Below are 22,896 nucleotides of genomic sequence, written 5' to 3'. Positions count from 1 at the left end.
AGATGGAATAGATAATTTTTATTACATGAAATTGAAAACCTTTTGTATGTTAAGAACAAAATTAATACAACTAGGATAATGGGAGATGTGGTAAAAGAGAGAAAAAATTTTTGTATCAGTATCTATTATAAAGAGTTTATTGTCCAATAACCAGAAATACATAATACTAAAAGCTATTCTCCAATAGTCAAAGGCTATGAATAAATGAATAAGAAGATTTTATTAATAATTTATGACATGCCAAGCACTATCCTTAAGCATTAATGTTACAAATTGAAAATTAAGGTAGTCCTTACTTCCAAGGAGTGCATATTCTAATTAGGAGACAACACATACAATTACTGAGAGGATGCCAAGGTCTGAGAGTCCCAAGAGTGCAGAAGTAGGTCACATGGCTAGTTCTAGGAGTCCTTAGGTTTGTCTGAGGGTCTAGAGATTGTAAGACTTGGTCTTCCTCATTTTACTAGAAGGTTTGTAGTTGGTGATTCCTTGCTGTTCCAAGTGGTGTAAGCATCTATGTCCCTTCTTAGGAATAGGAGCTTGGAGGGACCTAGCCTAGGTAGTCCTGAGGATTGTGTAGAATGGAGGGTCTGGGCTCCCTCCTATCTGACTGGGAACAAGGGTGTTCATTATCCAGGAAGGCATTGGCAGTAGATTGTGAAAGAAAGAAATACACTCTATAGCACCTGCCCCTCGAGCCCTCTGATGACCAGATGGGATCTTGGGTGACTAGGGTAGAGGAAGGCAGAACAAACAGTTCTTAAAAGAAGTGCAAACACTAACAACCATATGAAAGAATACTCCATGCCATTAGTAATAAGAGAAATAGTAATCAAAATAATAAAAATTTTTCTACCTGTCCAACAAATTGCCAAAAATGGAAATAGACCATTATAGGAGGAATTGTAGAAAGACAGACCAGTGGAACTATGATTTAGTTAAACCAGTCTAGAAAGCAATTTGATATTAGGAAAGGTAACTAAAGAGTCCATTCCCTTTGAGCCTGAGCTTCCATTTTAGGGCATATACACTAAGGAGGTTAGTGATAAAAAGACATCACAGACCCCAAAATATTTATGGCAGCACTTTTTTGAAGTAGCAAAGAACTGGAAATCAAGTAGATGCTAATTGATTAGGAATAATTAAAGAAGTTGCCATACCCAGTTGTAATTGAATATACAACACTTAAGAGAATGAATATGTTGAATCCAGAAAAGCTTGAAAAGACTTCTAGGAACCAATGCAAAAGGACATAAGTGAACTGAAGAACCAATATAGACAATGGTCTATAGAAATGGAAAGAACAAGAAGAAAGCATTTGAAACAATTGTATGAGATTATAGTGATCAAGGATGTCTCCAGGAAAATAAGAGAGGGTGTGGAAGAGGTGGGGACTCTTGAGTGTGAAACAGTACAAGTAATGTCAAGACTTCTTTTTCTAATGTCTTAATTAGTTTTGCTGAACTGGTTGTTTTTCTTCTCTGATCTTTATTATAAAAATGGCTTTCTGGAAATGGGAAAGGGTACCGGAAAATGTAATTGATATAAAAACAAAAGATAATGATATATTTAACATATTATATATACATATATATAATATATACATGTATGTTTGTGCATGTGCATGTGTGCATGGTTGTGGGTGTAGTACCAAGAACTGGGGAAATATGTACTTGCACAGCTAGATGATGCAGGGTCTATAGTCAGGAATACTTGAGTTCACCTAGCCTCAGACCCTTACTATGTGTGTGATTCCTGATTAACTTAATCTGTCTGCTTCAGTTTCCTTAGCTACAAAGTGGGGATAATAATCATTTAATTTAGAGGGTTGTTGAGAAGATCACCATCATGGATATAGAGGATACAAAAGAGGGGCTACTGAACATACACTGGGCTTTATTTGCTTCCCATCCCCCCTGTCCCCCCACCCTGGACTGCTAACATGGCTTCAGTCAAGTCCCAGTGCCTATCTCTGGGGTAGGGTATCAGGAAAGCCTATTGAAAGCAGTCATTGACCATAGAGAAAGATTGCTTCATTGGAGGGGATTTCTTCTTGTTGTGAAAAGAACCTTGAACTAGGGAATCAGGAGATTTGGGTTCTTATAAATGACTCAGCCACTAATTAGGTATGGTTTCTGTCATCTATGAAATGAAAGAGTTGGACCCTGTGATCTCCAAGCTGACTTTCAGTTCTGAGAAATAAGCAATGAATTAGGGCAAAGATGGCAAACCTATGGCATGGGTGCCAAAGATGGCATGCAGAGTGCTCTCTGTGGGGTTGAAAAAAACTAAGGCCTGCTTGATTTTGGCTATATTCCTAATTTAGTTCGTGTGACCTTGGGAAAGTCACTTTGCTAATCTAGACCTCCGGTTTCTTGAGCTATAAAATGAAGGATTTGGCCTGGGTTGACATCCAAATTTCTTCCAGCCCCAGGGTACAGAAACCCCCACCCACCTTCTCTGGGAGCCAATATCCTGTTTTTCTGAATAGCAGCCTGAAAGACTCTGGAAAGGAAAACAGTCACTAAATAGTTTGCAAATATTCTGGCTTTCCTAATTTCTTTTCCGGAGCCTACTGTGGCATGTTGACCTTGCTGTCCCTTGGTTTTCTTTTCTTTTGTTAGGGGCTTTCATTCAGAAGAAAATGATGACTACTCCACCCCTCTGAGAGAAGTTATTTTGAATTTTGTTAAAAATCTTGGTGGCTTCCTTTCTTTTCCCTCCCTCTACTCCCTCCCCCAGCTCCCCAACCATGTGCTTGAAGAGTTGATCTTGTGATATTTATAGAGATTGCGGTTGGCTGACCAGGAGTTATTTTGCAATAAGAATTTCTAAGATTTCTACTTTGACTCTGTTTTCAGGCTCTTTTTTTCTTCTCTCTCTCTCTCTCTCTCTCTCTCTCTCTCTCTCTCTCTCTCTCTCTCTCTCTCTCTCTCTCTCTCTCTCTCTCTCTCTCTCTCTCTCTCTCTCTCTCTCTCTCTTCCCCCCCTCCTCCCTTCCCTTCCTCCCCCCCTCCCACCCCCCCCTCTCTCCTTTCTTAAAACATCTACTTTTCCCCCCTCTGTAATTCTTTTAAAAACTGAAGTTCTGCCTTAAGCATAATTTCTTCTCTTGCTCTTTCTATCTTTTTTTCCTCTGGAGCTCTGTCTTTCTTTGTATTTTTTTTTCCTTCCAACAGACTGAAAATATTCTAGTTCTCAGCCCATAACAAACACAACTACAAAGCTTGGTTTAAAACAAAACAAAACACCAATAATCCAGCCATCTCAGCCTGAGAACCAAGGAGACACGTGCTTTGGCACATGCTTTTGACAGTTTTGTAAGTGAGAAATAAATTCTTGGATGTTCTAAGCACTTCCCAAAGTCATTCCTGAGTACCTACTGTGTACTCAGCCCAGGACTGAATTTTCCTGCTGCCTTAGAAGCATGAAAAGTTGCAAACCCTCAGGGAGCTCACAGTCTAGTGAGCTGGACAAAGCTCACACTTAGGAAACGATAAATAACAGAAGACACAAGTATAATGGAAAGAGTGGTGGATTTGGAATTAAGGAGATCTAGGTTCAGATTCTCACTTGAAAAAAATTGCTCATCTTTTGTTTTTATACTACAGCAATTTCCCTTTGATATGTGCCATCCTTTCCTTACTACAAAGTATGTCAGTAAAGCTAGTTTACACATTGACCACTCTGATAGCATATACAACACCCATAATCTCGCAGTTCCCAACTGTATGTGTATGTCAGTACGTCCTTGTCCATCCATCCATCCTTCCCATGGAGTGAGAGATGGGAGAGGAGCAATCAGGCACACAGGGGCTGCATGGGGGGAAGGCAGGAATAATGAAACAGGTTAGCTATGGTAGACTTTCACCAATCAGAAGTCCTGGACTCCAGGGAAGCACCCAAGTGCCAGATAGGGACCTGGAGGCTGGAGTGCAGGAATAGGACATATGAAGATAATAAAGATGTGCCATCTTATTGGGAGATACTCTATATGACTATTCTTTTCTGAGACTAAGCTTTCTCATCTGTAAAATGAGAAAGGTAGACCTTATGCTATCTAGCTTTCAGGGTTATGAGTAATTCAATTTTTGAACCTTTAAGTATTCTGTTCTTTTTCTGTTTGTCTCTCTCTATACTACTGTTATTAGTTATAATATCAAGGGCTAAATTATAAAGTGAGATTGCTGTTGGATTTTAGAAAAGAGGAGGAATAGTGAAGACTAGAGAATTTAGGGGAGGCTGAGTCAGCTAGGCTTTCAAAGATTCATTCAGATGACATTTATTAAAAACCACCTGTATGCAGAATTGTGGAAATTGTATAAGGTTTAAAGTTAAAGATAAGGAGTCTTCCAATGGAGTAGGAAGATCGAATGCAAACACTTTACATGAAGGTGTTAGGATATTAGAAAACAAAATGCTTTGTGGAGTAGGCACAGAAAATTGCCATCAAGGTGGGGAATAGTTAGGATCAGGGAAGATGACTTTAGGAAAGAGATGACATCTGAGTTGATCTTTTAAGGATGCATAGGAAGAATTCAAAAGGCCTTGGCCTAATAGTATATAATAATAATACTAGTCTAATAGAGGTCAATTCCAGTCCTAGGGAACAATATAAGCAGAGACATAGAGTCAGAGGTTTGGCTATATTAGGGTGTTTTCAAAGGGGTGCTAAGGCCTAAGAGTTAAGTAAGATTGATTGATTTGAGAGATAAACATTTCAGGCAAGATAGAGAGAACTTTTGTAACTAGAAGAGGCTTTAGAGATAGTGTGAGCTAACCCATTAATTTTACAGGTGAGGAAACTAAGTTCTAGAGAGAAATGAAGTGACCTTGCCTATTTTTTAAATGAATGGGAATATAACTTTAAAATGTTGTTCCTTGACTTAGGCTATGATGTCACCAGTCAAGGTCTGGATGACTTTGACCCTTCACTTTACCTTTTCCATCTTCTCAACTGTTCAAAATACCACCCACTGAGCAGTAATAAGTTTTCCTGCCATAGGATTTTGTTGTTGTTATTGTTTTTTTTACTCATGTGGTTATAGGCCTTGAAATCTTCGCTCATTTTTCTTTTCTTTCTTTGGCAATATGATATATTTCCTTGTTTTCTAAGTCTAGGCTTCCCTGCTACTGGAGTCATTGGTCTTCTAATAATAAGAACTGGGTGGTTCATCTAATGTATCCTAGCAGAAATGGGGATTTTGTCATCCTGGTCACCCCCCTCCCCCTTCCCCTGTTAACTCTCACTCTCATTTTATATCTTTGTCCCCACCCCCACCCACCTCCCCCCTGCCCATATTTCACTCTCACCCCACCTCCCTTTCTGTCCTTCTCCCTCTCCTTCCCTTTTATAAACACATGTGCGTGCATAAGAATCAAACCCAACAGTGTGTTTCATGGGGCATTTGCCTTTGTTGGTAGAATGCCTTAATTTCTATGGGTCAAGTCCTCAGTGTTGCAGGTTTGGGACCCTGATTTTATCAGCACATACAAGGGATGAGTCAAGCATTGGGGAATTACTCCATGCTAACCAGACTCTCAAAAGATTTAGTGATTAACCAGAATTAGTTTGTATTTGGCAAGTTAGCTCATGGTCAAAGTTGCCTGCACAGGACTCACCATTTTTGGTGAATAGGCCTGTCCAGCAGACTAAATTACAGTTCCAAGGATTACTTGTAAGCATAGAATTGGAACAAAGGGAGTATGGTGGTAGCCTGAGAGATGGATGATCCTTTCTCTATCTGGAGATATTTCTGGCTAGAAGAAAAGCACTCTTTACTTCCTCCCCCGCTCCCCTACAGTGTGGGAGGTTTTAGTATTTCTGTGATCCATGAGCTCATCTATATGAGTACCTCTCTGTTAGAATAGATTGTAATCCATCTACATCTTCTAATCTTGTGCATCTGAACTGTATTCAGCTTCTAATTCTGCTACTCAATACTAGTATGTCCTTGGAAAAGCCACATAAATCACTCCAGGCTTCAATTTCCTCATCTCTAAAATGGGTGGGCTGGACTATTACTAAGTGGCTTCCAAGGTCATTACAGCTCAACATGGATGATCCTCATCCCATAGCAAGTTGGAGGCCTTTCTGCATTTATAGAATTCATTTCCTCCAGTAGCCCTTTAGCACAGGTCCTGGTATCTGTGGTTGTTGTTCAGTCGTTTCAGTCATGTCCTATGGTTTGTGATCCTATTTGGAGTTTTCTTGGCATTTGTGTGGCTTGCCATTTCCTTCTCTAGCTCATTTTATAGATGAGGAAACTGAGGCAAACAGGCTTAAGTGACTTGTCCAGGGTAACACAGCTACCAGTGTCTGAGACAAGATTTGAACTCATGTCTTCCTGACTCTAGGCCCAATGCTTTATCCACTGCACCACTTGGCATATAGTAGTTACTTTGAATAAATCTTGACTTATTGACTAGCATATTGATTCATTGACCATTAGACAAAGAATTCACCTGTGGAGGACTAGCAGTTAAATCAGTCTTTGTAAGACAGTTTATAGATGTGAGTGATTTTTAGCACTCTGCCCCTTTTCCATTCCCAAACTATGGAAGTGGAAGGAGGGCCACTAAGAGCTAAAAGCTTGTGTTTCTATCCAGAAATTCTTTTTTAGAGACTATTGCAGTCAATCCCCACCCCATTTTCTTATAACAGTGTTACCTCATGGTGAGCGTGTTACATTTAATTAGATCATGGATTATTTTGCATTACTTACATTTTATTTTCCTTGGTGAGATTTGGGAAATGCCTGTGACCTAGCAGCAACATTTTTTTCCTAGCATACCCTAATTGTAGGATTCCCATCCCCCTATATATACATGTGGATTGAATTTTTTTCCTCTCTTACCCTAAAAAATTGGTTCCCCCCTTTTACTTCCTGTTTATTTAAGCTGAATATTTATCACATATTTAATGAGTAATCTGAGTCTGAGGAGTCCTGGAGAGGCCGCACACCAGGAGGTAGTTTATGACTGATCTGGTTTTAACTTGCTCTGGGCAGTTTTCCCTGGAGTTTTCTCTAAAATCATAAACCTGGAGAGAGGAGAATTTTTCTGGAATCTAATCACATGATCTCTTTTATAAATTGAGAAATTAACTGTGCAAAGCATAACTACAGAATAAGGAGGTTGATTGTTTATGAGGAACAGGGCAGAATTTAGACAGTGTTGCCACTATCATAATGATCTCTTGGGAAGGACTGTCATTGTTTAGTTTGGGGGTGAGGTGGGATGGGATAAAGAGCATTCCCCCTTGAGAATTACCTTTAGAGTTTGTGGCCTATTTTATAAAATTAACCTGGATGGCAAATATTCAACCTTTTAAGAGAGGTTTGATTTTTTTTTTCTTCTAAATGGTCAAAAGTTATTTGACGTCATCTAGTGAATAAAGCTAATAATCAAGCTGGGTCATACAGGTTGGGGTCATAAATGAGGTGTGACTTAGCCATAATGAAATTGTTTTTCTTGTGAGTCACTCAAAAACAAAACGATGTTTTTATAGTTTTTCTTTTTTAAACTAAAGTCAAGTTGTAAGATGAACTATTTTGGCACCTTTCCATTGTAGCCTCCTTAAGAACCTTACCCAGACCTGGGAAAGTATCTACCTATAGGAAATTGTCTAGTTGACACTAGTATCAAATCACTATACCTTCTGTGTCCCAGCCAAATTGGCCTACCAATTGTCCCCAAACTTGACTGTCCTCTGTGCCTGGGATGTTAGTTACTCTCTGCTCATAGCTGCCTCTTCAGATTCCTTCCTCATTTGGTGGCTCAGATGATATGCTTCCTATTTTGATGCCTTTCCTGCCCACTAGTTGTTAATGCCCCCTCTTCTCAGATTATTATATGTCTGTATGTACATATATATATACACACACACACACACACACACACACACATACACTTGGATTATATAGATTAGCATTATATTTAGATGCTGGGGACTGCACAAAAAACCTTTAGAATTGGACCCTATCCTCATGGAGCAAATATGAGGTATGTGATAAATAAATTAAAAAGTTAAATAATACAGAGATGACATTAAAAAAAACACCTTTTTAATCTTAGACTTGATACTGAGCATCCATTTCAAGGCAGAAGAGTGGTAAGGGCTAGGCAATTGGGGTTAAGTGACCCTTGCACAGGGTCACATTGTTAGGAAGTGTCCGAGTTCAAATTTGAACCCAGGATCTCCTGTCTCCAGGCCTAGCTTTTTATCTAATGAGCCACCTCACTGTCCTCAGAGAGTTCATATTTTAAGGCAACGAGGGGTAAGGTATGATACCAGGTAGGTAGTATACTTAATGAGTGCCAAATGAATTGTACAGACAATACTGTTTTAGAACTGAAAAAGATAATTTTAATCTGGAGTCTTTCATGCCAGTCAGTTAGGGAGCATTTATTAAGTAAGTACTTACTATGTGCCAGATACTATGCTAAATGCTAGGTCTACAAAGAAGTCAAAAGCAATTCCTGTCTTCAAGGAGCTTACATTTTAATGGAAGAGATAACATGCAAACAACTATATGCACAAGATATAAAACATACAAGAGAAAGATCAGATATATTCTGTTTAGCCCCCAAAATGAGAACCAGGAGCACTGGGTGGAAATAGCAAAGAGGCCAATTTTTAGGCATGATAAGGGGAAGAAGCATGATAGAAGGGAAAGAGCACTTTCTGAAATCAGAGGACTTGCATTCAAATCCCACCTTTAATGCTTTTAATTTGTGTGATATTGGGCAAATTATTTAACTTCCTGGACTTTAGTTCTTTCATCTATAAAATGAAGGATTTGGTTGGACTAGATAGCCTCTAAGCCAGGTCTCTCCTAGCCTTACATCCATCATCCTATAGTTCTATATCAGGAAAATCTTCCTAACAATTAGATATTCCCCTTAGAGTAGTGGATTACAAACTCAGAGATGTGAGAGGGTTCTCTCTAGTTAGAGTTCTTCACTAATCACTTAGTATTGGCTGTATTAAGGTGGGGATTGCTTTCATATAGGGGTTGGACCAGATGGCAGCAGAATTTGTTCCAACCCTCAAATTCTGAGCTTCTAAGTCATTAGTAAAGATGCCTCAGAAGGGATGGAGTCTGAGCAGGGTCTTTGAAGGATGGCCACCATTTGGCTAGGTGAAGAGAAAGGTAACCATGATAAAAAAGACACCTCCTGGAATGATTTCAGAAAAACCCAGAAAGATCTTCATAAACTGATGCGGACTGAAGTGAGCAGGACCAGGGCAACATTGTACCCAGTAAGAGCCAAATTATACTGTGGTTGATCATGAAAGACTTTGCTTCTCTCATCAGTACAATGATCCAGGACAATTCTGAAGGATTTAGGATGAAGAATTCTATCCATCTCCAGAGAAAGAAGCATTGGAGTTCAAATGCAGATCAAAGCCAACTTTTTTTAACTTTAGTATTTGGGTTTTTATTTTGGAGTTTTGGTTTTATATGACCACTCACAACAATGACCAGTCAGGAAATATTTTGCATCTTATAATTTAGGAAAATGTGTGTTGAGAATTATTATTGCATATAATCAGAAAAATAAAATATAAAGAGAGAGAGAGAGTATGCTGGAGAGAGGATGAATAGGCCTATTTGAACAGAGCAAAAGAAAGGATGGTGACTTAGAATGTTGATGGGGGACCCAAAATGTAAAGGATTTTGAGAGATGAACTGAGGAGTTTAGACTATATCTGTAAGTAATGGGGATCCATTGAAAGTGTTTGGGAAAGAGATGTGATCATGGTGGTGTTTTAGGAGAATTCATATGGCAAGTGGTAGGTATGTAGGATGGATAGTGTACAAGAGATATTTATCAGATCCCTACTTCCCCCTCAGTGCCCCATCTATACACCAGGAGTGGAAGCTTTTTGGTCATAAACTGACAATGCTGTGATTTGTCAGACTTGCATTTTCTGAAAACACAGATCTCATAGCTGCTTTTGTTGTGGTGGCAAAGAATTGGAAATTGAAGGACTTCCCATCAATCCAGGAATGAATAAAAATACATTGTTGTATGTGATGGAATCCTATTGTGCTGTAAGGAATAATGAACAGGATGTTTTCAGAAAGAGCTGGAAAGATCTACATGAATTAATGCTGAATGAAATAAGCAGAACCAGGAGAACATTGTATGTAGTAACAACAATATTGAGGAATGATCAACTGTGAGACTTAGCTACTCTCAGTTATTTTTGTTTTATTTTGGGGTTTTGGTTTTATATGATTATTCTCTTATAGAAATGAACAATATGGAAAAATGTTTTGCATGATTAATACATGTATAATCCAGATTGAATTACTTGCCAACTCTGGGAACGGGAAGGAAAGGGAGGAAGGGAACCAATTTGGATCATATAACTTAGGAAAACTTACGTTGAAATTTGTTATTACATGTAATTGTTAAAATACAATATCTTTATAATAGAAAAAAATAAAAATATAGATCTCAGATTCACATCTACCTTTTTCATTTGAACCTTCAGAAATACTATATGATAATAATTTCAAAGAAAGCCTCACACTGTAGATGCACTTGGTAAAGTCTTCTTGCTTTCACATTTCTAGCTGACCTTCACAGGGTATCCTGGCTGAGGATGTTTGAATTACACACACAGCTCACACTTAAAGAAGAGGACTCAAGGAGTTGGTATTTACAGTCTTTGGACAGTTTCTGCTCATTTCCGATTAAACAGTTATTCATTGATATGCCCGATCCTGTGTTAAGAGAGCAGAAGAGATTGCATGCTTCCTGTCTTCAAGGAGCTCATACTCTTGTTGGGTAGGCAAGATGAACGCTCATGAAATAGAGAACTGCTCACATTTCTGTGATGCTCCAAGGTTTTCAAAGCACTTTTCTTTTAGCAAACCCCTGAGACTGGTAGTTTTAAGTGTTGTTTTCTCAGTTTAAATAGATCAGGAAACATGTACAGAGAGAGGTTAAATAACTTGTCCAGGGTCATGTAGCTAATAAGTATTGCAACTGGGACTCAGATCCAGTCTTTGCACTCAACGACCAGTGTCCCTCCTTCCCTCATTCATATACTCAATAGCTAATTGTCTGTTAACCACTACAGTGGTTACGTGCTTGACTTTTCTCTCTGGCTGAGAGCAGTCATGTCCAAAGGCCCCATCAACCTTTGGTCAATGCCAGCTGCTTATGACTTGGGGGGGACTCTTGGATCTAGGCCTACATCCTTTTTGCCCCTTATCTAGCTGTGGGTGAAGTCTGTAGGAACATACCTTAATAGAAGACTGATCAGGAGCAGGGATTGTTTTAACATTATGAGTAATTATAGCATGATTAACAATCTGGCTTGTGGATGAAAAGGGAATTTTAAATGAGGCTTCCAAGCCCAGAAGAGAAATCTGTCCCTATCACATACTCACCTGTGAGTGGTTTACTCATTCTTTCCCAATGCTTTCATTAATAGTAATGGTTCATATTTATAATTTATAAATCTATAACTATTTCCCTCATAACATGGTGAGATGGGTAATAGAATGATCATTATAAAGAAGGAAACTGAGACTTGCTGATTACTCAATTGACCAGCATTTATTATGTGCTAAGTCTCTTCTAGGCATTGGAGATATCAAGATGAAAACCAAACAGTTCCTGTCCTCTAGGAGCTTATATTTTGCCAAGGAAATGGCATTTGCACGTATAAACAAATAATATGCAAAGTGAATATGAGGCAATTTCAGCAGGGAGTCAGGAAGATCTTAGTTCAAACCCAGCCTCACTTACTAGCTATGTGATCATGGGCAAGTCATTCAATTCCTGTTTGATTCAGTTCCTCATCAGTAAAATAGGGGTGCACTGGAGAAGCAAGTGACAAACCAGTCCAGTACCTTTGCCAAGAAAACCCTGTGAACAAAACCATAAGGTTATGAAGAGTTGGTCATGACCAAATAATAATTAAGGGATCATCTAGTCCAGCCCCTACATTTTACAAATGATGAAACAGGTCCAGGGAAGAAAAGGATTTTCACCTAGTCACATAGTCAGTTAACAGACCCAGGTTTGAACCTTTTTTTGTGGCCTTCATATCCAGTTCTCTTTCCATTTCAACACTAGTTCTCAGGGTAACTAGAGGAAATCCCATCTTCAACTCTTCACTCAGTTGGATGGTCTATTATTTATCTTCTTGGATTTTTGCTTGGGGAGTCAGGGATTTTTATATTTGGGATTAGAGAAAGTGAAGACAATCCCCTGTTGTTACGGAAGAGTTTCTTAGTGACCTTGACCCTGGCCTGGAAGGGAGGCTTTGGAGAAGAGTAGATGTGTTTATTGATTGTATGCATGTTTCTGTTAAAGTGGAATCAGAGGGGGAAATGATTGGTTTCTTTTTACCTTCTTTATTGTGATGCTTTTTTTCTTAGAGTCTTGCTCTCTGGGGTCAGATGTCAGAAAAATAAATCGAGCATCTTTGGAGTGAGACCAGAGGAAGCCTTGAATTTTCCTGGCAGTATCTAAGTGTAACATGAGCTTTCTTTCCTCCTACTCTGGATTGGGAGAATGGGGAAGTTTGGAGTGATTCACCCATGACATTGCTGGGATCTGGGAGAGCAGTTTTAGGGAGACAGAACTCCTCAGGCATGATTGCTGATGGGTTTGGGAAACTTGCCAAAACCATGGCTGGGACATCCCTAGAGTGCCATAAGCCCAGGGCCATCCTCAGGGGGGTGCTGGTGCAGGGAAAAATCACACTATGTCCCTGTCGCTACTACTTTTTATCATGGATGAAATTTGGTGTAAAGCAAAGGCCCTTGACCTTTATTTGGTGTTGTGACACATGTTTTTGACATTCTTGTGATTCTTTTCTCAAAATGATGTTTTTTTAAATGGATAAGCTACATAGGAATCCAAAGGAAACCAATTATGTTAAAATACAGTTATCAGAACATTTAAAAACAAAATAAAAACAAAAAAGTTTATGGATTCCACATTAAGCATTGTTGCTCTAAAATTAGAGGACCGTAGTTCAAATTCCCACCTCTGACACTGATTATGTGTATGATTTCACAAAGGTTTTCTGTGACAACAGAGAATTGTCTTCAATTTCTCTAATCCCACATATACAAGTCCCTTGCTCCCCAAATGATGGCATATAGTCCATCCTACTGAGTGAAGTATTGAAGATGAGATTAAGTCAATCTGTGAGGACTACAGTGTTGAAATGGAAAGAGAATTGCATATGAAGTCCATAACTGGAGTTCAAACCCAGGTCTGCTAACTGGCTATTTGACTTGGGGTGCATTCTTTCCTTTCTCTGGACATCAGTTTCATCACCTATCTGGATCTTGATGATCCCTGAAGTCCTTTCCAACTTTAAATCCTGTCCTATAATCTTTGGGCAAGTAATGGTTTATGTGCATGCTCCTGTTGGGGACCAACCAGTGTAAAATCAGTAATTCTGCCAGATACTTCTATCTCATTTGGACAGATGGTTGAGAGTAAATCAGTGTCATCCCCCAAGACTCATTTTCTTCATCTGTAAAATGTTTGCTATGGACCTTTTTAACAGTCTGCGATCCCCTTTCTCAGAATCATTTTTTTAAATTTAATTTTGCTTTTTTTTTAATTAAAAAATTATTTTTTATTATTATATAAAACACACTTCCATATTGGTCACTGTTTTAAGAACACATTCATATAAAACCAAAACTCTCAAATAAAACTCTGATGTGAAAGACAGTATGCTTTGATTTACATACATCTGATTATTAGTTTTTTCCATGGAGCTGGATAGTATTTCCCATCATAAGCCTTTCAGAATTGTCCCAGATCATTGCATTTCTGAGAGTAGCCAAGTTTTCACAGTTGGCTTTGTACAATGTTCTCCCAGTTCTGCTTATTTCACTCTGCATCAGTTCATGTAGTTCTTTCAAGCTTTTTCTGAAATCATTTTACTTATTATTTCTTATAGCACAATAGTATTCCATCACCAACACATACCACAATTTGTTTAGCCATTTTGCAGTTGATGGACATCCTCTCAATTTCCAATTCTTTGCCATTACAAAAAGAACTGCTGTAAATAGTTTTGTACAAGTAGGTCCTTTCCCCCTTTTTTATTATCTCTTTGGGATACAGATCCAGTAGTGGCATTACAGGATCAACGGTTATGCATTGTTTTGTCCTAAATTGCCCTCCAGGATGGTTGGATCAACTCACAACTCTACCAACAATGCATTAGGGTTCCAATTTTGCTACATCTCTAACATTTATCACTTGACTGTCATATTGGCCAATCTGATATGTGTGAGGTGGTACCTCACTGTTGTTTTAATTTTCATTTCTCTAATCAAGTGATTTAGGGAACATTTTTTCATATGATTATTGTTGGCTTTGATTTCTTCATCTGAAAACTGCTTGTTCATATCCTTTGACCATATGTCAATTGGGAAATGACTTGTATTCTTATAAATTTGATTTAGTTCTCTTTAAATTTGAGAAATTAGGCCTATATCAGAGAAATTTGTTATACAAAATTTTTCCCAGTTTGCTGTTTCCCTTCTAATCTTGGTTATATTCGTTTTGCTTATACAAAAGCTTTTTAATTTAATATAATCAAAATTATTAATTTTACATCTTATGCTCTCTTTTGTTTGGTCATAAATTCTTTCCTTCTCCAAAGATCTGCTAATTTACTTATAGCATCACTTTATATCTAAATTGTATATCCATTTTGACTGAATCTTAGTATATAAGGTATGAGATATTGGTCTATCCCTTGCTTCTACCATACTGTTTTCCAATTTTCCCAGAAGTTTTCATTAGTAAGTTCTTATTCCAAAAGCTGGGTTCTTTGGGTTTATGAAACATTAGGTTGTTAAGGTCATTTACCCCATATATTGCATATCTAATCTATTCCATTGAGCATCATGTTTTTAAATGCATAAAATAAAATATATAGGATTACAAAGGATATGAATTATATTGTAATGTAGTTATCAGAATATTAAAAAAGAAAGTTCTAGAACCCCAGGTTAAGATCCCTTGGTGTAAATAAATATCTCTAGAAGCTTAGAAAAAGAGGAAAAAAACTCAATAGAGGACAGCCTGAGGTATGTTAAAAAAGACGCCTGGAAAGTGTCTGAGGCAGAATTTGACACTAGGTCTTCATGACTCCAAGTCCTAGTCCCTTTCCAGAAGTGCTTCATTCCCATTTGTGCTCTCTGTACCCTGGGGCAAGGAGACAATACTGCTTTTCACCTCACTGACCCCTTTATAGTATCTGACCATGCACACTCTAAATACCATCTGTTTTCTTGTCTTACATGATCATTCTGCCCACTCCTTTGTTTTCTTTGCTGAATCCTTATCATTCTTCTATCCCTAAACATTGGTATTATTCAAGAGCCTTCTTTCTCTACCTCAGACATTCCTTCCTTTGGTGATTTCATTCATTCCTGTGGCTTCAGTGATCACATCAATATAAATGATTCACAAATAACTACCTTCACACCTGCATCCTCCCTTATACCCCTCCCAACTGCCCTAGAATTCTTGTTTGGTGTTTATATTAGTGTGCAAACTAATAAACAGTGACACCTCAGAGTCATTTTGTCTACAACTTAGTGTCCCATCAAGCAGTTAGTTGGCCCATTAAATAGAATGTCAGCCTTTGAAGTTAGGAAGACTCGTTTTCCTGAGTTCAAATCTGGCCTCAGACAATTTGCTATCTGTGTGACTGTACAATTCTTTCAACCCTATTTGCCTTAGTTTCTTAGTCTGTAAAATGGTCTGGATTAGGAAATGGCAAACCACTTCAGAGTCTTTGCCAAGAAAACCCCCAAACAACAACAAATGTTGCTTCTGTTCCTCTCCCTCCCCTCCCCAAAACAGTGCTATTTCTCTTGATGGCACCAATATGATCCCAGCAACTCATGCTTGCTATTACTCTCTCTGTTCTCTACCCACATACCTAGTCTAATACCTATTGAGGTTTTCTGAATCATCTCTTGTATTTGTCCTTTCTTCTCTACTTTCATTGCCACCAGCCTTACTCAGGTATTCTTCTTTTTCCTCTCACTGTTGTGATTACCTCCTAACTGATTTCTGTTGCTACTCCCTTCTCTAATAACTCTTAAGAAATAAACTCCTGATCCTGATCTTCACAAGCCTTCCCTAAAACTTTTAACCTTCTTTGACCCTATTCCAGTCAAACAGATCTATTTTCTCATCATGACCTCTTTCATGTTGGCCTCCATGCCTAATATGGATTTTTCTCTATCACCAGGAGATAATAAGGTACTTTGGAAAGAATATTGGCTGTGGAGTGAGAAAACTTGGGTTCAAATTTCATCTCTGTCTCTTGTCTCCTGTGTGACCTTGGACGATGTACTTACTATTGTCAGATCTCTCCTCTTATTTAAAAAGAAGGGGTTGAACTTGACTAAGTACTCTTTTTGTTTGAAATTTGTGGTTCTGTTTTTTGAAGAGCATTTCTTTTGGACGACCCTAACTAATGTCCTTTACCCTCCAGATAGAAAGGATCATTCCCTTCCAGTTTTTTATGGTGTTTTGTATAGACCAGTCTTTTGCATGTACCCCACTCTCCCTTATATCATAGTTGTTTATATACAGATCTCTCTCCTCTCACCCTTCTGCCCCCACCCAAGACTATCATCTCCTTTAAAGTAGGATCAATATTGTCGTTATCTCCAGAGCTTAACACATTGTAGGAAATTTTTTAAAATGCTGGTTGAATTGAATTGAGCTGAGCCTTGAAGGATGACTAGGATTTGGAATGTTCCAACTGACCGGGACCCGGCACAATCTGGGTTGTTTGAAAGTCAGAAAATCTAAAGCAGAAGAGAGAACCTTTTTTTAAAATTAAAGTCCAAGTCATTCCAAGAGGCCCCCATCATACTGTAGATTATTCTGGATAGTGGAAATACAGGAACAATGCACACACAAAAAGATTTCATTTTCCCTATGATGCATCTTTACATCAGAGAAATAATTTTGCACCCTATCACATTTACCTAAATAAAAAAAATTAGGAAAGAACTAGCACAGTTGAATGATTTCTCTCTCTCTCATTTTTTCTTTTTTCATTTGCTTATTGTGAACGAAGAACTTAATATTTAGTTCCAGCATCAGTTGGTCTTTCCAGAGATCCTTTGTCATCTATGATCTCAAGCCTGTTTTGATTCAAGTCATGTGTGAAAAATGTCGATTCCCAACAGGACTCTTAACATTGCATGAGACTTTAAACAGGGGGGGAGTTTTGTTGAATTTTGTGTTGTGGCCTTACAGTTGCTGTTATGATGGGTAAAGGTGGGGGGGGGACCCAAACCGGTTGTTACCCAGAATCTCAGAAAAATCAGAATGATTTTTATTCAGCCTTAAGCCTATCTTTATATTGTTATCACAGCTACATCCTAGTTTGTTTGTTTAGATAAATAGGTTAAAAATAAAACACACTTTCTCATCATCCCTGATCTCTACAATTTTGCCTGCTTGCTTTGCAAAGGAAGGCAAACTGTATTTTTGGTTTGGTTAGGGGGTAGGCAGAAAATTCCCAGGAAATTGTCCCAAAAAATGGGAGATATGGGAATATGTAGTTAGCCTCGATCAATTTCACCCTCTGTCCTTGACCAGTTTCATTGTTGGTACCATCAGTAAATACAGGGCAACCATTTTTTCCCATTCCTTAGCAGTGAGCTAGGGATATTTTAGGCACTTCTGGAATCTTCCTTTGCTTCCCTCTCCTTTCTTCCCTCCAAACCTACCCCCACCCCCCAAGCTATTAGGACTCACTAGATAGTGCTTTCAATACTACAGCTGTCATTCAATTATCTCCATATAGATCAGGTTCTTTGATCAATTATCTGAGCTGGATTTTTTTTTTTAATTCAAGCATAGTCTCTGCAGTCCCTGGAGCTATATTCTGTGGTTAGGTTCCTTTTGACATAGATCTAATTTTCATAAGGACGTGCTACAATCTTGAGCAGTCTAGTAGTTGCAGGGACCCATGAAGCTGTTTTTCCCCCCATTGTGTGTGCATGACAAATCATTAATTTGTGATGGATTGCTTGGAATTATGGGTGCCCCACCATTCTTCCTGTAGCTGAACAGCTGTATGAGAAATGAACATATCAGTGCTTGTGAAAGATTGGAGATCTAGCCAAAGCAATTACATTGGCGCAGCCCTTCCCCCTTCTCCCTTCCCTGGACTTTCCCGTGCAATGAAGGGAAGAAATTTTTACCAGAAATTTCTCAAGTGGCTTTAAAAAAAATGAGAGAGGGAAAAAAATTATGCCTTTTTGTAATTGAATTAAATCTTTATCTCTTCATCTCTTGCAGCAAGCTTCCAATACACATTGGTCCCCCAAGTGCTTCCATTCCAGCTAGGCAAGAGAAATATTCAATAATGAAATTTTACCTCATGAATTTTTTTTTTAGAAATAAAAATTGTGATTTTTTTCTTTTTTTTGGTGATGGTGGTTGCTATTCCTTTAAGATTTCAGAAGCTTCCCAGTGCACTAAATGTGACCTCCATAACTTTTAAATTAAGAATTTATGCTGGCTTGAAATTTATGAAATATTTCAGCATGAAAGAAAGCCTTTTTCCCTCAGGAAAATTGAGCAATAAATCACAGTGCTGTGGATTTACTGCCCTACAGCCAGCCAGAGATAGGATTTTTTTTTCCTTCATTCTGAAAAAAAAAATGTAATCATATAAGACAGCTTAGTTGCCATCCTCCCACTCCCTAGAATTTTTAATTTCAGCTGTTTCTGCTTGGATTTATTTCCAATATTCCTGCTCGGCTTTTCAATTTCCTCAGTTATTAAATTTTAATTCAGTGCATTAGCATTTAAATTAAAAAAGGGTTTATTTTATCGAAATCGTTGGCTGGCCCCCATCCTGTAGCACACGAATTGCCTGTTCCTGCCATTTGCTCAAAATGTGAAATGCAGCTAATGTCTTATAACTTACATTTGCACAAATTCAGAAATAAAATTTCTGGGTTTGGAATAATATTGTCTTTCCAAGAAAACCCGTAATAAGAAGATGGAAAAGAGCAACTATGGGGCAGATTTTGGGCGGTAGGGGAAGGGATGATAGCATCTCTCTATGAACCAAATTTTAAGGAGATTGTGTGTGTGTAACTGTAGCTGAAGGAATGGGACTAGGTTCCTTCCAGGTGGGATGGCTTGATGTTCTTCTTTACTCAGGGCAGAGTAAGCAGAATAAAGGTTGTGTCTTATATACCTAAGTATATTGAACAGCACTTTCTCTTTCCAATTGGCCATTCACAGATCTGAGCAAGAGTAGTTGGTCATCCCTTGATGGGTTCCTGGAGTAGTTGGCTGTGGCTTTCTTTTGACAAATCTCTGGCTCCTCCTGGCCATTCATAGTGGGCTCATCAGTAAGAGGGGATTGGTAGTATTCATTTTACTCAAGAGCGGGGCTAAAGTTCTCTCTCTACCCTCGAACTCAGAGGCCATGATTCTCAACCTTTCCATGATTGTCATTCTTATGCTGTTGGCTTGATTTCATCTGTCAAAGAGTACCATTGAGTGTATGGGCTTTTCAAATTGAAACTAATTAAAAGTAATAACATTCTGAGAATTTTTTGCAGAATCCCTCCAGCAGTCAGCTGTATCTCTGAAGGAACATGGGGGTTGTTAGCAAAACTGGGGCTGGAAATTGCTGGGCAGAAGGTTTATTGAAGTCAGTAGTTTCCCCAGATAGACTCCGCATGCCATTCTTGGGCACAGATAAAGCATCCGCTGTTTCTTGATCTTCTTTTACGTGGGGTCCCCAGCTCTAAAGCTTAGATGTGATGGCTCCCAACAGTTGTGTCTGATACCTTGCTGAGAACACACCTGCCTTAACAAATGACTAGCAATAATGACTGAACTGAATCAGACTTTACTTTCTGGCTCAGTAGACAGTACGGTTACTTTCAAACCTTCAACTGGAAATTTCTCTTTTAAAATTTCTCAAGGTCTACCTACTTAGTCCCATATCCCAGAAACATGTACCTTGTGCTCAGGAGGAACGGGCGATTCGTTGTGAGGAAAAGAATCCCTTCTTTGCAGATAGCTAACTTTGTAACCTTTTACAAGTCTTGTGGATGGAACTTCCTGTCTTGGTTTTTGTGAGCATCAAATGAAATTATAAATAGGATTTTATCGAAATCGTTGGTTGGCCCCCATCCTGCAGCACACGAATTGCCTGTTCCTGCAATTTGCAAAGTTAAAAGAACCCTGCCAATGTAATTAATATTATTTTCATGATCAAAATATAGCCCTAGAATCTCCATTTTATATATCAGGAGATGAAGATTTAGAAGGTCAGGGGCAAGAGCGGTAGAAGATAGATTGCTATTACCTCTACATCCCTAAGAGAGAGTTGGGAAGGACCAGGAAAGTGTTTAGAGGATATAACTGTCTGAGTTTGAGACACAGAATCATAATGGAAGAACTCTTTATCTTTGTGTCTGAGACTTCAGGTGTCACAAAGCAAAGTCAAGGATTCACACAGCCCAAAAGAACACAGAGAGACACACAGAGTAAGCCACCAACAGACCCTACCAGCCATCTTGCCCCGTAGTGGAGAATTCTTACCTGGCTTGTGTCTATGTTTTCACATAGTCACATTCTCTTTCTCTCTTATCCTTTTCCTTAGATAATTAGTTTTGGAATCATATGTAGTGGAATGATCCAGGCTAGATCACCAGCCAGAAGGTCCTATTTCTTTTTGTTTCAGAACACAAGAGTGAGGCTGGTGCCTTCTTCAGAATTATTGCGAGAAGCAACTGCTTTGCTATCCCCACAGTTCAACTGTTTGGTTGTGGTAGCATAGACACACTGAAAAGTGAACTTGTTTTTCTAATTAGCTTTTGTGGAAGCACAATCTAGTGATTTTTTCTAGGCCTTTTTTTTTCTTCAGTAAATTTCTGTAAGGGCTTTGTATTGTTAAGATTATTGCTGAATGTTTCATTACTTAATGAAAGATACAGGGGCCATACAGTTTTCATTCTGAGCTCCCCGTTCAGTGCATTCTTGGTGATTAGAATGAATTGCCAAAATCAGCAAATGAGTCTTATGCCAAGCAGGGAATGAGGACCCAGGAGTCCTGCTTCTCCCATGCCCATCACCTGCCATTACCTCATCTGTTGTGCAACTTTCATTTGTCAGCATTCCAAAAAGATATTAAAAAATACCTTCCACTATCCTTGTACTTCTTGCCTGTATTCACGATGGAAGGATAGAATATTTTAATGTAATAGGATTTTTCTCCAGTTGGCAGGAATAAATCTGCTGTTCCTGTTTTATTGGAAATCCCAGCTGAAAATAAAAATGGTGCAATTCAATCTTAGATTTAGTTGGTTACTTACTTTAAACCAAGTCCCCTGGGAATCTGCAGTTGTCGGTGTTTGGGGTTTGCAGAAATGATGGGTACCAAGACAAGATTTAAAGGAACAGAACTAAGAGAGCAGTTATAGAATGGTAAAGCATGGCTCTTCTGTCTTGGTATTAGAGTTTGGGTCAGTAGGAAGGGAGTAGCAGCTTCTTCCAGTGTCTCTGTGATTAACCCTTCCAACAGAAGGAAGTTAGATACTGTTATTAGAGATAAGGGACATCTTTACTTAATCCCTGAGGCTACTTTAGTGAAATGGCTCCCACATGGGCATGCTCTCCTTGGCTAGATTGGATATTCCTGCTGGTGAGGGTGAATTTGGACTTGTTTTTGGCATCCCTTGATAGAGATATTTTCTGTTTTTTTTTTTAGGCTGAAGGGGCCAGTGCTACCGGAAGGAGGAACACACCTGGCAGGTAATGTCCCTTCAGAATTTAACTCAGCAGGCATTTATTAAGCACCTAAAATATATAGAAGGCACTGGACTAGACCTAAGGGATCCAAAGACCAAGTGAAAAGCAGTCTGTATCCTCAAGGATTTTGCATTCCACTGAGGATGGGGGCAGGGGTGTGTGTAGCAGGGTGATCATATGGAGTGGAGAGAAGAATGAATACAGCCTATGTACAGAAAGGACAAAACAAGACAATTTGAAAAATTAGGGAATACAAAACAGTTCCTCCAGTGCCCTGGCCTGATTGAAGGATGGTACTAAGAAGGCCAGGATCACAAATTAGATAAAGACACATCTGTATAAAGAAAAACTTTAGTTCCTAGGCAAATTACTCCCATAGTTATAGGCATCTTCTTTATATATTTACATATTGTTAGAGACTGGGAAGAAATGTCCTCCTAAACTTTGGTGGTCTTGTATAAAAAAGAAACCTCTGTTTCAGACAGGGGGACTTCATTTGCTGAAGAATAAAAGAGGAAGGAGAACACATATGTAGAAACAATGATGCTACTTTTTTTTGTTGTTCAGAATTTTAACTTCAACTCAAACCTGATCCATTTTTCAGCCTTCTACATCCTTCCCTTTTGAAAAAGTCACATTTTGTAATGCGCAAGCTCTTTCATAACAGATGAGAAGCAAAGGTTCTTCCCTCCACCCTCCGCCTATACCTTCTGTCTTAGAAGAGCAGTAAGGGCTAGGTGATTGGGTTTAAGTTTTGTATAGCTAGGAAGTATCTGAGGTCAGATTTGAACCCAGGATCTCCAGTCTCCAGGCTTGGCTCTCTATCCACTGAGCCACCTAGCTTCCCCCAAAGAAAGGATTCTTAAAACTCGTTTTGTGTCATTCACCCATTATGGCATTTTGGAGAAGCTTTTTCTCAGAATAACAGTTTTAAGTGCATAAAATATTTATAGGATGACAGGAAACTAATCGTATTGAAATATAATTATTAAAAAAGTTTTTTTTTAAGTTTATAGACTGAGGGCAGCTGGGTGGCTCAGTGGATCGAGAGTCAGGCCTAGAGATGGGAGGTCCT

The 22,896-nt window shown here is 38.7% G+C and overlaps 1 protein-coding gene across 11 annotated transcripts in view; it reads left to right on the top strand.

The window, feature by feature from the left end:
• ZNF618 (zinc finger protein 618) overlaps positions 1-22,896 on the top strand; it is a 236,285-nt gene that overhangs the window by 112,587 nt on the left and 100,802 nt on the right. For all 11 annotated transcript variants that reach the window (XM_056812409.1, XM_056812410.1, XM_056812407.1 and 8 more), the window contains one exon: positions 21,781-21,824. In XM_056812409.1, the coding sequence (XP_056668387.1) occupies positions 21,781-21,824 (44 nt within the window). The remainder of the gene's footprint in view (positions 1-21,780; positions 21,825-22,896) is intronic.

This window comes from Monodelphis domestica, chromosome 1, assembly GCF_027887165.1.
Source record: "Monodelphis domestica isolate mMonDom1 chromosome 1, mMonDom1.pri, whole genome shotgun sequence".
Taxonomy (NCBI): domain Eukaryota; kingdom Metazoa; phylum Chordata; class Mammalia; order Didelphimorphia; family Didelphidae; genus Monodelphis; species Monodelphis domestica.
This window is presented reverse-complemented; position numbering and strand designations above follow the sequence as displayed.